Source organism: Giraffa tippelskirchi, chromosome 9, assembly GCF_054371585.1.
Source record: "Giraffa tippelskirchi isolate mGirTip1 chromosome 9, T2T-mGirTip1v1.2.pri, whole genome shotgun sequence".
In the NCBI taxonomy this organism is placed as follows: Eukaryota; Metazoa; Chordata; class Mammalia; order Artiodactyla; family Giraffidae; genus Giraffa; species Giraffa tippelskirchi.
The window spans coordinates 46,190,132-46,205,837 of record NC_137283.1 but is presented as its reverse complement, the minus strand read 5'-3'; the positions used below and the strand labels follow the sequence as shown (position 1 = coordinate 46,205,837).

Sequence of the window (15,706 nt, the reverse complement as noted above, 5' to 3'; positions counted from 1 at the left end):
CCTGATTGGCCAGACCCGGCGTGGAGGCGGGCCTTGGCCGCTCCCGCTCTCCCTCTCGAAGGGCGGGGCTCCGGTCGGCGAGGGGGCGGTGTCTCGGGTCCCCACCACAGGTAGGACAGACCAGGTGAGGCGGGCTGCTCAAACCGGATGGAGAGTTCCGCCCTGGACCCCGAGCTCCTGGTCCTGAGGGCAGGAGCAGGGAAGATCTAAAATCTTTTTCCCTCCAAGATAAACCCCTCACCCCTGAAGCATTTGTGAAAAAATAGTTCTGAATTCCTCCCTCAGATTCCGATTCAGTTGTTCTGAGAGGTACCCGATAATCTGCATTTCGGCAAGCAGCCTGGATTATTCCGAGGCAGGTCGTTGAGGAAAACTGATCATATTCCTTTCAACCCAGACGTTCGGCGTCCTACCTTCCTTGTTAGTACCAACATACTGGCCAAAGGTTAATTTTTTAAGATTTTTTTTTGGGGGGGGGGGAATGACGTGGACTGTTTTTAAAGTCTTTATTTAATGGTTTACAATATTGCTTCTGTTTTATGTTTTGCGTTTTTGGCCAGGAGGCATGTAGTATCTTAGCTCCCCGACCAAAGATGGAAGCTGCACCCCCTACATTGGAAGGTGAAGTGTTAACCACTGGAGAGCCAGGGAAGTCCCCAAGAGGCAGCGCTCAAATTCATCAGTCAGGCCCCAATCCACTCCCCCCCCCATAAACGTAATTTACATAGTCACTTTCATTCCAACTTCATTTAGAAATCTATGGGGTATATACTGTAAACGTGTGAATATATCCCCATCTTGTTAATTTTCAACGTGATTCATAAAAGAAAACCAGGTTGCTGGTATTTTCAGTCTCCAGAGCCTCCCTCCACATAAACACATTTATTCCCATTCAACTCTGACTCCTTGGAACTTGCTCTCTTCCTCAACTAGGACCTCTAGTCCCCATTCTGTCATCTACCTTCTCAGTCGCCTCTGGCTTTTCTCCAGACATCTCTTGGTGCTCTCGGGTCCCTGACCAGGATTGCATCCACTTAATGCCAATGTACACAGTATTATTCCAGTAGACATTGGTGTCTATTTGTTGAACAATAAAAATCAAATCTAGGGAAATTTTCCCTTAAGATAGCCATCAAGAAATTTCAATTAAAAAAATCCAATTACATAAAACATTAGATGCTATGCAAAAGCTTTCTTGGTTAATAGGAATACTAACTTGATTATCTGGGGAACACAAATGCTAATTGGCTCCTTAGAGGCAGTTCTCCAGCCCTTCTCTTAAAAAATGTACTTCCACACCTCTGTGCCTATACACAGCACTCTAGCTGCATGGAATACAGTTTCCTTTCCCCTGCGTCATGAACTGCTACCCATGCTCCATGCATCCAGATTACTTTGTATGTGCTGGCTGCTCCACTGGAACTTTTCAGACTGCTAAATTTTTAGCAGTCTAGACTGCTAGAGGGCTGTGCACACCTCTCTCTTCCAGCTGAGTGTGAGCCTCCTGAAGGCAGGAACTGATTTTTATTCACACTTTTGAATCCAACACAGTGCCTGGCACAGAGAGCATGCAACAAACTGCTTTTTAAATTAAACTGATTTTTAATTTATAAAATTTAAAACTCTCCACAAGTATTGATCATGGGAAAATACAGAAAATCAGGTTAAGAAAATAAACAGGTAAGGAAAAATTGCATTACCCTTGTCTTAAGTCTAAGGAGGTCCCTTATGGGTATGCTCAACAGTTACAGTTCATGTTTAGAGAACCAAACAGTAGGATGTGTACTTAAAGCAGAAGAGACTGTAGTTGGGCATAAGGAGATTACTGATTGCTTGAAGACACAGCTCAAGGAAAATTGCACACAGAGCTGAAAAATGCATTTTTTGACAAAGCAGTGCTCTGCACATCCAGATGTGGAGGAGTCCTAAGGCCAGTTGCTGCTGTACCAAGGCTTGTAAAGAACAAGAAACAATCTTCAGAGATCAGGAGCAGAGTCCCCAGTGATGGGAGCAAGCTCACTCTGGGAAATTCTGCTCTCCCTACCTTTTCTGAACTGCAATTAAAAAGCACGCAAATCCAGAGGGGAAAGGATCAGACAGCAGGAGAGAGGGGGAGAATTCTGGAAAGGTTAATTTTATTGAAGCACGAACTTTCTCCTTCATTCAGAGATGATTCTCTGAGGTCCCACTGGAAAGTTCTGAAGGATTTACTCTGGTCAAGATGCCTTCCTTGCTGTCAAAGGAAGTTAAATACATACCTTAAGACCTGTTTTAATTTTCTGACGACCACTTAAAACTGTCGTAATATACCACACATTTATATATACACTCTTCTTCACAAACCAAAAAAAAAAAAAAAAAACACCACTGCACAAAATATTCATCCAAAATAGTTATTTCTTAATCCCTTGAAGTTATTCCATCAAATTTGATGGGAATTATTTTAATAGGTATTCTTCCGCATATTTCTTCTTAAGTGAACTTTATCCTCAATGCATAACTTTTAAATTTAAGAGAAAAACAGCAAGCAGGAAGGATACAATGCAATATGCATTTCATTTTGTTCCAAACAAGCAGCTTAAAAAAAAGAAGAAAAAAAAGGACAACATCCACTAAACAAAGTGCATCAATCCCAATGAGTTAGTGTTAGAAAGAGGCCTAAAGACAGTGTTGGAACCAGCCAGAAGTCCCACCCTGGCAGGCCTCTGATTGTCTTCAGAGAATATTCAACCAAAAAAAAAAAAAGAAGAAGAAGAGGAAAAGAAGCAAGCACTTTAAAATCTCAAGAGAAACATTCAAAGTCCACTTCCCTAGAGATTTCTTGCAAAAGAAGCGAAGGAACTGCCCAGTTTTAACTCTGTCTTAATTCTGTTATCATCCTCAGTCATCTGCTTTGTGACTGGATTTGCCCCAAGAACCTACCCTCATTCTTTCAACACTATTTGCCCACATCCATTCTGCCTAGCTAGGCATAGTTAGATTAACTAAAACATATAGAAACCCTTGGGAATGAGTTCCCACACATGTTGTGAACAGGCACACCCATTAGCAATGGTATTATAGCTTCATTTCACTAGCCAGTGTCATCCTTTGCCTCCCGAGAGCTCTGGGTCCCAGTTTTGCTGCTGGAGTTAAAGACGTGTCCAACAAGGATGTGGCTTGTTTCCCTTTGAAGACAGTCCTTTGTGATAGGTCCTAGCACCAGACAGACCCAAGTGGTATGTCAAGTCAGAAGAGACATAATGGAATGGAGTTTTAAGCCCTACTTCTCCATTTCTCCAACCCCTACTCCTGGTTTTGCTGGTTCTTGCAAAAATCTTAAGACTTCTGAAACATGAGAATGAAGAAAATCTATCTCCAGTGCACTCAGGGCCCATCAGCTTCTATATACTTTCACCCCTAAGGCTCCCCTTAGAAACAGAACTACCTTGAAACCTGAAACAGGTACAGAGGAAATCCCAGGCAAGGAGGCTTGGAACCAGATCCATTTGGACTGGGCTGGACTTTAGAACTCTTCTTCCACAACTCCAAGTCCATAGGTGGCCCAATTAGATAAACTCAAATTTCTAAAGTATGCACATCCTCACACAATAGGAGAGAATCATCAAAATTCATTAGCAAAACACTGTAAAATGAATAAAATCAAAGAAGAATTACACTTGCATGAAAGTGATTGATTTCTTTTCCATTTTGCAGGAGCCTCTGTCCTACAGGGTTTCTGAGCCAGCATCATGACTATGACACATGGTTACTTACACTGGACCCAAGGACCAAAGACATTCAAATTTTTAAAGGGGGTACACAGTCCCCATTAAGATTTATACTTCATTTGTTAGTACTGCCTTCTCCATCTTTAAAAGGCCAACTGATAACATTGAACACTTTTGAACTTCCACATACATACACAACCACACAAAATCCCCAATATACACCACTCAAGTTCCAACCTGGTGTGTGTTTCCACTGTCGAGGCTATGCTCCTAACAACTTTCTCAGAGCATCTGTGGGCATCAATCAAACCAGCACACGGTGTCTTACGGCAAAGTCTTTGGTGATACGTGCCAAGTAAATGTAAGTGCCTATGATAGTTTTCCCAATGTCCCCATTTGGTTAAATCTCACCTACAGTTCCCTGATGTTCTATGTGTGCCCCAGAGATACTTTTTGGCTTGAGGGAGGGGATGGTTCTGAATACAATCTAACCTGAGCCCTCCTAAAGCTTTCACTTTGTATTCAGGTGCTGTATTAGCGACAGTTGGGGTAAGAGAACAAGTAAAATGTATTCAAGTCCTCAGGAAGCTTTGGTCCAATGCCCTCTCTCTCACAGTGAGAATAATTTTGCTTTCAGGAGAAGAAATATACAAATGTCAAGTTCTGAACTGGTATTCCATGTCTGCCTCTATCATAATTCAATAAATATTTACCCAAGAAGCCCAACTCTTCCAGAGGTTGGTAACTATCCTTTTCTGACCTCATATATGCTGGGTGCCACCTACATCACTAAAGAAAGGCAGACAGGACAAAAGTGCCCCTCCCACCCCGTTAGTGCATTTCCTGCATTAGCCACCTCAATTCTGCTTCAACTGAGAAGAGATGGAGGTAGGTAGTTTACAAATAAAAAATAGCATGAGTTCCCAGAAGCCCACAAAATAAACTCAAAATGTCATAGCAAATCTTCACGGGCGGTAAAAGGTTTCCCTAACACACCGATACTACAATGAGAGATCTATGTTGGTTAATCAACTTCAAAGTCCAGAAGTATGATATAATCCATTCACCTGTTTCCAAGCTTGTCAACTCAGGATCAAAAATTGATGCTGGAAAACTTTCTTGAGTTTAGGGAGGCTATGGAGCCAGCTCAAGGTGAAATTTAGACAAATGCAGTCCCTCATAATGTACCTCTCACAAATTTAAGAAGTTGGTATCTTTAAAACACAAAGTTCACATACCTATGGGCAATATACGAACATTTTACCCAACATGGTGAGCTATTATCAGGTTTAACATCTGTTTTAGAATCAAAAGAATCAGACCATCACTGCTGTCCAGTCCAGCCCCACCAACACTGAGGCAAATGGAGTTTAATTTTATACTTTAAAAGCCCTTTTAATACTTTGAAGTGAAAGTGAAAGTCACTCAGTCATGTCCGACTCTTTGCCACCCCATGGACTATACAGTTTATGGAATTCTCCCAGCCAGAATATTGGAGTGGGTTGCCTTTTCCTTCTCCAGGGGATCTTCCCAGCCCAGGAGTCGAACCCAGGTCTCCCACATTGCGGGCGGATTCTTTACCAGCTGAGCCACAAGGGAAGCCCCAAAATACTGGAGTCGGTAGCCTATTCCTTCTCCAGCGGATCTTCCTGACCCAGGAATTGAACCGGGGTCTCCTGCACTGCAGGCAGATTCTTTACCAAGTGAGCTATCAGGGAAGCTTTTCTTACTTTAAAATTTCCAAATAATTATCCTCTCTTATGTGATGTCTGGGAGGAGGGGCTGGGGGTATATCATGCTTCTTTACTGTAGTTGCCTGATAAACTATTATCTTGGTATGAGAATGCAAAACAATATTAAGGGAAACCCTACTGACTTGTCCAGTTTAGAGTCAGCTTCTCTCTAGGAGAAAGCTGAGCTTGATTAATCATGGTGTAAATAGACAAGCTGGCTAGGGCCTGACTCTGATCAGAGACTGTACTTAGGTCCGTGCATTTCATCTTTCAGGGGCTCTGCCCTCTCACTTGTGAAGGGAGGTGTTTTAAATTCTATGGTTTCTGAAGAGGTCAAAAGAGAGATAGTATATTCATTGTTACATCTGGTAAATTCTCTCTTAGAAAATAAATACCACTTTCCTAAATAGACAACAATGGTAATCAATTCCAGACTTTTCTGTTCCACTGATCTACTTCAAGGAACTCCTTGCCATAGTGTGTTGACTGCTGAGCTCTCAGAAAACATTATTATGCAAGACACCTGCTCCCCAAACTTGATCTACTTAAGACTAATTGTTCCCAAGCATCCTATATATGCTTCTCTTGCAGTGGCACAGAATCAATCAAAACTTTAAAAACTCGATCTCCCAATACATTCAAACAGATTAATTTTACTTAAATCTTCTTTCCAGGTATATCTGGTAGTTAACCTAAGCAAAGAGGTGATGCTTTAATATAGGGTTTGGTTGGAGGGCTTGAACTAAAGTGGTTCATAAATTATTCAATAAAGAGAAGAGTCAGACTACAAAATGTTTGCCAAGGTCCAAAAAAAAAAAGGTGGAACAGCAAGGAAGAAATGGAAAAAAATCACAATCAGTTTAAATTTGCAATAAAATTACCTTATATTTGTGCAGCTGTTTAGAATTTACCCAGTTTGTAGTTTTAAAACATTTTCAAATCTTGAAGAGGAATGATTAGGTTATAAATTTGTAGGTAACTAGGATAATTAAAAAAAAAAAAAACATTCAGCAAAGCAAACCATTTAAAAGAAGCAACCTATGTATGTATCTTTCCTCATTCCTCATGGCAGAAACAGTACAGTAAATGCTATTCTTCTATAACAGCCAACAGCCAGTGCAATCATAAGTGAAAATTTGTCTGTTTAATGTCAAGTTGAGCTGGGTCAAAAGAAACAGTTATAAGGAAACTGAGTTTTTGAGTGGGAACTGACTGTAGAATACATTCAACTTAAAGGTTCAATCAAATAAAGTGTAAACGTGACTAGTCAAAGATGTTTCTAGAATCCTTAACCATCTCTCAATCTTTATCCAGCCACTAAGGACATATTGTGACAGAAACTTGATGCTCTGCATCACTTCCCCCTCCCCCAAAAGGTATTTTCTCTTTTGTGCTTCTATACTATCTGTCTAGAGACACTGAGAAAAATGGGGAAATGGGCTTTACTGTGGGTCCAGGAAACACCTACTGATTTTTACCCAAAGTAAGGACTCTCAAAATGAAAGTTGGATAAACAACTGTAGAGAAAAGTAAATATAAAATAAAAGCTATGGAAGTCCCTCTGAGAACTAGTGGGGAGAGAGCAATTCAACTTAAAACAGCAACAGTCTTTCAGATATTACTTGAAACAGGCAGCCCAGCGGAGGTGAGGATGGAAAACAATGACAGCAGAGTTCTTAACATCAGCCAGTTAAGGAACTGGTGTAAGTGCCACACATTATTCTTAAGAAAGAAAACAGTGTCTTTTCCTCCAACTTCTGTCATAGTTTTAGTGTTCATGTAGCTTAAAAATGGCATCATTAAAAAAAAACTCAGACATGGCTACAAGCTCAATTATCAACAGAGGTAGTAAACAAAGGAACTCCTAAGAATAGATTTTAAAATGGATCAAAGTGTGACTGTACATTCAAAACCCTAGAGCCACATAATCATCCCCAAAATGAACCGTTTTAATTTAAAAAAGCTTTAAAACACATGACAATGAAGCACTGATGTGCCTGAGGCACAGTCCCAAATCAGTGCTGACTTAAAGCTATGTCCTCTCTTCCCAAAAGAGAAAGCAGAGAACAAAGTTCCATCTACAACGGGAAGGAACAGAGAGAACAAAAAGAAAATCAAAAGGGTGCTTGCCAGCAGCCTCGATTATTCTTCGTTTCCAAGCCACACCATTGGAAATGCTTATTCTTCTTATATGAGTCTTTTCTTCACAATTTTTATTTTTTTTAAAAACTGCAATCTGATCAACAAGAGATGACCACATTTTCACTGGCAGGAGAGCCACTTTTGTGCAGTTTTTGCTTCCTCGGTGTGGGTCCTTCTTCCCTGAAAGTGCAAAGAGAGCAAGCCGACACCTGCAGAGCCCAGAGCCCTGGGACTATTTCAGCTCCACCTGTAGAGCAGGGCGAAGGATTTGCTGCATTTGTGCTTCAAAGATACAGCCTACTTTGGTTGTCCTTCTCAGTTGGCAAACTGTTCATAAAAAGCAAACTTGATCCTCTCTATGTGATGGCAAAGTTTGATAGCAGGGCCCAGTTTTAAGTCCATGCACTCTTGAACAGTGGGAAGAGTAAGGAGCAATAGGGCCTGCCCATCAATTTCCTGTTAAAGCATAAAATACAAATTATCTGTGATGTGCACATGAATGGCAGCTCAACCATGAAAGCCCTGGTTCATTTCGTTTTGTCAAAATCAGGGTCCTTGTGCTTTTCATTGTTTTTTCTCCTTAAATAAGTATCACACATTTCCTTTTAAATACCTCTCATGGTCCTCTATACTAATGAATCTTCAGAATGAATAATAAAAGTTTTACCCCATTTAAGAATCTATTCTGTTCTGCAGAAATCCAGTAAACTAACTAGCCTTGTAACTGACAACTAAATGTGTCAAAAGAATCATCTTTTTAGAGGAATTTTCCTAAATCTGAAAGAAAATATTACCTATAAACTACAATGTTTTCCTGCTCTGTAATTCATAAAAGCCTGAGAAGCTTTTCAAAGATGTTCAGTTGTGAATCTCCTCAATTATCAAAACAAAATTTATTTCACTGTGTAAGGTCACAGACTATTTCTGTTAGATCCTAACAGATTATAGATGTTAAAAACAAGCAAATCGTTATTTTGGCATAAGAGGATAATTAAGTGTAGCATGCTTGATTTTAAGTTATTTAATGGGGAATGCAAACAAACTCTTAGGAAAAATAAGATTGCAGTAATAATATGCTTCAACTGTGAAGGAAGTCAGATAAATAACTTTTTATCATGTTTCTACTCCTAAACAGGGAAATCATTTTTTATTTTTGGATAGAAGTATTTTTCCTAATACTTGTAAATAAATTGCTATTGCTATTATATCCACAGTCCTTTGCTAAAGAGATGCATTACTAAAAACTAAAGGTCTCTGTGATACCTGGTCTAGGAATATTCTTGCTAACGGAGCACAGTCTGTGGATCGGATGAACCGCACAACGTCCGCCACGCTCCACTTCAGGGGGTTACTGTCCAGGTGAAGCCTTTCAGCAACTTCAATCCTTATTTCCTTCATTCCCCACAACAAAAGCAAAACAAATGGTGTTAGAGCTACTTCATTCTAAGAAAGTCTCTACAGAAAGTCATAACCCTTTAAAAGGCAGAATTCAAAGTGCTTTTAGGACATGATTTCTCCCAGCAAATATGCAAAGGTCCACACACATTAGGTACTGAGAAACTGTTTGTCTTTTATAATAAGAAATATTAATGGACAAGAATGTATCTCAAAGTATCAATACAAATATGTGGATAATTTAAGAGCGGAAAATAGTTTTAAAATCTCCCATTTGTTCCTTGGTTTATTTTAGCGCACGCTCTGTCAGGGTGCAGAAGTGAATGGGCCAGTATTTCCTGTAAGAGAAGGCTTAACTAAATTATCAGGAGAAATCATTTTTAACCACTTCTGTTCACAGACTATATTTAAAAAGCAATCCAAGTTTAAAACACTAACTTAACTTCCATTCTCATAATGTGTGTATGTATTAAATAATATGTATATATGAATCTACCAACAAAATGGCTTAACAGGAGCCAAAAAGAGAAATACTTTATTTCTACAAAACCATATATATCATGAAAAATATCAAAAAGACAGTTTTCCCTAAACTAAATGACTAACAGACTACTAATAAACTACCAATGAAACTTTTGTAACTTAAAATAAGCTGCCATTCTGAGAGACTTTCCTCCTGATAAAAATTATTATTATTTGATCTCCAAATAATCCTTGAAATGCAAGTAAATCTGAATTTGGGATCTTTTAAAAAGAGACTCAGGAAATCCAACTGACACCATATTGAAATAAGTGTAATGGCACTATCATTCACCATTAGATTGTCAAGGGAAATTGTCAAGAGAGAAAAAAGAACACTGTAGTTTTAAAATGGGTACCTTTGGTGAAGGAGGTTTATTCTCATCATCAGAAAATGAAAAAGTGCGAAGTTCTCTTTTTCTTCTCTGTCTGTCTGGAGGCAGTGATGTGGATATCTCACTTTGGGTGGGGGAAGAGGAGCATGACTTTTTTTCTGACATTTCTGACTCTTCCTGGAGCTCATCCTGCTGCTCAGATGTACTGCCTTCACTTAGGGAATCGTCATCCCCTTCATCCGGGTCCTCTTCATCTTCACCCCCACTTCCCTAGAGGACAAGGGGAGACGTGTCACTGAAATTCCAGACAAATCAGTTCCTGGACCACAAAACCATCTTCCATTGGCTACAGATTTGAATTAAAAAAAGACCTGCAGATATTCTTTCTGTTTGAATTATAAAGCAGGGATCTCTTGGCTTAAAGACATTACTGGTACATCACAGACCTCGTACCTGGGGAGAGCCTGCTGGTGTATTATCAACAGACGCAGAGGAGCGTTTCTTCTTGTGAACAAAAACATTTTTTCGCCTCTTTCTCCTCTTACTCGCTTTTTTCAGGGCACATGCTAAGTTACTATGCCCACCAGGTGGTCTCCCAATTCTTTTATTTTTCTTCTTTCCGTAGTAGTGTGCTAAATGTGTATGACAAAGAAAAATGAAGTAGTTTCGTTATTTTTGTGTACCTCAAACCAAGAGATGCCACTATCATAGCACCAAATGGATACAGTGTATTTAAGGTTAAATTCCATATAATGGAATAATCTTAACTGTGTAGATTCTGAATGTATAGTTTGATTAGTAACTGTCAAATGCATAAACGTAGATAATCCTCCCCATCAAGATATAAAATATCCCCATCAGTGGAGAAAGTTCCCAGTGTCCCTCCCTCATCAGTCCTCCTCACCAGAAGTAACCATTATTCTAATTTCCCTCACTATAGGTTAGTTTTGCCTCATCTAAGGAATCACTCAGTAAGTACTTTTTCCAACAAGGCTCCTTTGCACTCAGCAGAATGTTTTTGAGTTTCATCTACGTTGTATGTGTGAGATGCTCATTTCTTCATATTGATGAATAGCATGCTATTGTATGAATGTACTGGCTTATCTATTCTCCTGCCGACGGGCACCTGGCTGCTTCCAAGTTTTGGCAATTATTAAGTTGCAGTGAACATTCTTGTACAAAGCTCTTAGTGGGCATGTTTTCATTTTCCTTGGGTCAATACCTAGGAATGGAACTGCTGGATCATATGGTAGACATAGGATTACCTTTAAAGAAACTGCCAAGTTTTCCAAGAGGGTTATGTAATTTTACACTCCTACCAGCAACGTACGAGAGATCGAGCTGCTTGGTTCACCGCTGCTGCTCAGTTCACCACTGCCAATGTGTGGGATTGTCAGTCTTTTTTCATTTCAGACAATCTAGTGGATACACAGTAATTTCTCATCATAGTTTAAACCTGCATTTCTGGACAACTAATGCTACTAGGCACATTTTCATGTGCTTTTGGCCACTTTTTTGGTGAAGTGCCTATTCAAGTCTTTTATTCACTTTTTAAAACAGTTTTCTCTGCTTATTTCATTTTTTAAAATTGAGATGTAATTCACATAACATAAAATCCATTATTTGTAAGGGTCCATATTCAGTGGTTTTTAGATACATATTCAGTGGTTTTTAGAATCCACCACCACTATCTAATTTCACATTAATTCCTCTTTTTATCTTATTTTTAAATTGAGATAAAATCAATGACAACTAAACATATAAATATGTACAATTGAGTGCTACTAATGTAGTCACAATGTTGTACAACTACCAGCTTTCTCTGTTTCAAAACTTCTCTTTTTAGTGAGTTGTGAGTTTTTAATATATTCTGGAGACAAGTTCTTTGTTGGATATATGTACTAAGAACATTTTCTCCTCTGTGCCATTTAGGGATGCCAAACCAAACAAACAAATGAGATATTTTCTCCAAGACTGCATTTTGTCTTTTCCTTTTAATAAATACTATCATTAAAAGAGCAAAAGTTTTAACTTTATAGTGTTTAATGTATTAGTTTTTCCCTCAAGTTAGTTAGTGAATTCTGTGTCCTAAGCAACTTTTACCTGGCTCAAAATCTTGAGGTACTTTTCTTGTTTTCTTCTAGAAGCTTTATAGTTTTAGTTTTACAAGAGGTCTGTGATACACCTTGAATTAATTTTTGTCTATAGTGAGGTGGAGCCAAGGAGTTTCGTTTTTGTCTTTCCAATTTGGATGTCCAATTGTACCAGTGCCATTTGTTGAAAGAAATTCCTTTCCCATTAGTCATTTTTGTTGAAAATCTTGTAGCTACATGTTTGTTTCTCTTTCTGGACCCTCTATTCTGTCCCATCACTCAATTTGACTATCCTTTCATCAATACTACACTCTTGATTTCTATAGTTTATGGTAAAACTTGAAGTCAGATAGAGTAAGTCCTCCAACTTTATTCTTCTTTTCCAGAATTGTTATGACTATTTTTAGGTCCTCTGTATTTTCATATAAATTATAGAATGTAGAAATATTTCAAAAAATAACACATATACAGTTTAACTCTGAGATATACATTAAAGTAATATCAAAATATAGTGTAATTTTTTTGTTAAAATGAATACTAAAGAATGTAAATCCATTTGATATTACTTAAATTACTAATTGGGAAAAATTATAAAGACTCCTAAATTCTAGGCTAATTTCAATTATCTCATTGTGAAAAATAAATTCAGACAAACAGTGTAACATAATCCAAATAATACCAAAGGCTCAAATTGGTGTGCTTACAACATGTGCTTATATGAACAGTACATTTTACTTAGCTCCTAATCATTGCAATCTGCCTAACTGCTGAATCTGACACAATAATAATAAGCTAGACAAACCCTGCTCTTAAGAAGTTTACATTCCAATAAATGTAAGTGGAAACAAGAAGGTGAGACTCTCATATGATTTTGTGATTCATACACTGATTAGAAAACCTGTCATGCTAAATATGCACCTTGGATAAGCAGCATCACTAGCATCTGGGATCTTGTTGGAAATGAAGACACTTAGGCCCCAGATACACCCTGAAGAATCAGAATCTCCATTTCAACAAGATCCTTAGGTGATTTGCCCGCATGATAAAATTAAAGATGCACAAAATTAGAGTGCCTTAAAAGAAATCTTCAAGTTTAAACAGGGTAAAATCCACCTCTATATTAATTCTCCTAAGTATACCAGGGCTTGTAGGATTTAAGGAAAAGTAGGATCAGAATTTTGTCTCTGGGTAACAATGCCTTGATGAGACTCCAAATTAAGATCTTCATTCTGGGGACCTCCCTGGTGGTGGCTAAGGTCACCTCTCAGTGGCTAAGACTCAGAGCTCCCAATGCAGGGGGCCTGGGTTCAATCCCTGGTCAGAGAACTAGATCTCACAAGCTACAACTAAAGATCCTGTGTGCCACAACTAAGACCCCGCGCAGCAAAATAAATAAATATTTTAAAATTTTCATTCTGTATGATTTTTTCTTTTTGCAGCTTCACAAGGGAAAAGATAAGCAATGAGAGGTAGCAGGTGTTGTTACAACATGCTCCTGCCTCTTCCCTCAAAGTCTACACAGCTGGGCTGCTTCCTTCAGGTTGTTACCTGTCAGGAAGTCTTCCGTGGCCACCTGTATGAACAACATCCCAACTGTTAGCCTTCCTTCCTCACTCTCCTACTTTGCTTACTTTGCTTCATTTTTCTCCATAGTACTTCTGTTTTTTCACTTGTTTACTATCTGTCTCCCACATTAAGATGTAAACTCAATGAGAAGGAATTTTTTTTCTTTACATTTGTATCCCAGTGCTAGAACAGTAGTGGCACACAGTGGACACATAAATACTTGCAGACTGTATAAACGGATTATATATCCTATTAGAGGCAAAGCTAACTTACATACCGTTTGTATATAAAAGTTGGCAAACTAGGGCCCATAGTCCACATGTGGCCATGGCCTGTTTTGGTTTACATTTTTAAAAGTGTTCTTTTAAAAAATGAAAATAAAACAGAAGAAGAATATGCAAAAGCATATTCTTCCCCACATCCATGCCACACAGAGTCTTTGTCCAGCTGCAGCTCCCGAAGGACACGACTGGGTTTATAGGCTTCACTGATCAGTAAAGTGAGGACCTGAGCTCCATTTTTAAAACAGAAATTTAGGTTGGGAAGGAGACAAGTAGAACATTAGAACCTTGCTATCCCCTAGAATGTCACCTAGGTGATTTAAGTCTAGTCATATTAAAATATGCAAAATATGATCTAGAGCCTAAAATATTATCTGGCCCTTTATACAGAAAGTTTGTGTCCCTCAGCTATATCTGAATATCTGCAAAATTAAAAGTTTGCAGGAGATGAGGTTTGGTCAGCTGCTATTAGTGAACAAATTTGAAAAAGCTGACTCACTATACTTAGTCTTTGTAAGAACAGAGCAGTTCTCAGAACACTTATCCAGAACCATCCGTGGACCGAAGAGGTTAGGACAGCACTCCAATTTGATACAGGTTTGCCGGCAGAATTCAGTCACCCGATCTGCTGTTTTCACTATCTCGACAGTAGCTCGATAGCTCTTTCCTTTGTATCTGCCATTGGAAGACATCAGACACCAAATATATTGGGCAAGTGATTCCACAGAGGAAAATCAAGTATATTAACAGACCTGAAAAATATTTTTGGTTCTTAGAGTATTATATGTCCCTTACAGTTTGAGGACTCTGAAAACAATGAGAAATTTATATTGTACTTAAATTTACAATCTAGTAAGCTATGACAGCTAAAAGCTGAGTTTTTTAAATTAGCAAAATAAAGTTCCTGCTTTCTGTTTCTAAGTTTAAGGTTTTCAAATAATAACTTCTACACTAACTACTAAAAAAACAGTGACTCTTACTGAGTCTTTCTTGATCCTGAAGCAGTGATACATGGGTATGAGCCACAGACCAATAAAACCAACCAACTGCCACCCGTCCATGACAATATCAGGTGAGAAAACAAAAGAAAATCTTTACAAACTTTCACAGTAACTTTCCAAAGTAATTTTATGGCTCTTAAATCTACTAACAAAAAAAGCTGCTCTTGAATTTTATATCTTTTAAATTCCGTATTTCCTGTAACTTATTTTTACTCTATTTTATAAAAGTGTTGGCCCACAATAGGATGTCAACTTAAAAAAGAAAACAAACCTGGTCCTTTACCACAGAGAGTTGAGGAAGGACTGCCCAAGGGAACAGAAGTATCCTAATATTTTCCATGGAAGCACCTATTAAGAATGAATAAGGAAAAAGGGCAGAGGAGCCTACTCACTTGGCCTTGAGGACTTCCCCACATCCATGCCACACAGAGTCTTTGTCCAGCTGCAGCTCCCGAAGGACACGACTGGGTTTATAGGCTGCATTGATCAGTAAAGTGAGGACCTGTGCTCCATTATTAAGGCAGAAATTTGGGTTGGGAAAAAGGAAAGCAGACCATTAGAACCTTGCTATCCCCTAGAATGTCACCTAGGAGATTAAGTGTAGTCATATTAATTAATAAGCATTAACAAAATAATAATACTGAAGATATGACAGTTGACCACAGTTGCAAATAAGACAGTAATGAGACCCTCTTAAATATTCTAAACATTATGGTCAGGAAGGAATAGGCGCAACAAACCAAGAATTATTCTTAGCATATGCTTCTAAATCCTTTCCCAGTCATGGGACACACAGAAGCTTTAGCCTCTCCAGACGCAGCCTCGCCACTCTAAGGCCTGAAAGGTTTGATAACCTCACATCTATTGCCCAGAGTGCGGCACCCTGGTGGGGAAGCGCAAGCCCAGCAGGTATGTATGTAGCTCTATCATG

The 15,706-nt window shown here is 38.7% G+C and overlaps 1 protein-coding gene and 1 long non-coding RNA gene across 52 annotated transcripts in view; one reads left to right on the top strand and one right to left on the bottom strand.

The window, feature by feature from the left end:
• Nucleotides 1-52: 52 nt before the first annotated feature.
• Nucleotides 53-4,436, top strand: LOC145519930 (uncharacterized). Of its 2 annotated transcripts, none has more exons than XR_014064045.1 (4): nucleotides 53-124; nucleotides 286-445; nucleotides 3,697-4,071; nucleotides 4,237-4,436. It is a non-coding gene; the product is annotated as an uncharacterized LOC145519930 (long non-coding RNA). The 2 variants fall into 2 exon arrangements; XR_014064046.1 differs by having other exon boundaries at nucleotides 65-110.
• Nucleotides 4,437-6,302: 1,866 nt separating this feature from the next.
• The window catches only part of SFMBT1 (Scm like with four mbt domains 1), a 110,776-nt gene continuing 101,372 nt past the window's right edge, over nucleotides 6,303-15,706 (bottom strand). For all 50 annotated transcript variants that reach the window (XM_081525016.1, XM_081525031.1, XM_081525017.1 and 47 more), the window contains 6 exons: nucleotides 15,168-15,277; nucleotides 14,274-14,449; nucleotides 10,288-10,466; nucleotides 9,859-10,104; nucleotides 8,849-8,977; nucleotides 6,303-8,041 (listed from right to left, as the gene is read on the bottom strand). In XM_081525016.1, coding sequence (XP_081381142.1) covers nucleotides 7,901-8,041; nucleotides 8,849-8,977; nucleotides 9,859-10,104; nucleotides 10,288-10,466; nucleotides 14,274-14,449; nucleotides 15,168-15,277 — 981 coding nt within the window. In that variant the 3' untranslated portion in view covers nucleotides 6,303-7,900. The remainder of the gene's footprint in view (nucleotides 8,042-8,848; nucleotides 8,978-9,858; nucleotides 10,105-10,287; nucleotides 10,467-14,273; nucleotides 14,450-15,167; nucleotides 15,278-15,706) is intronic.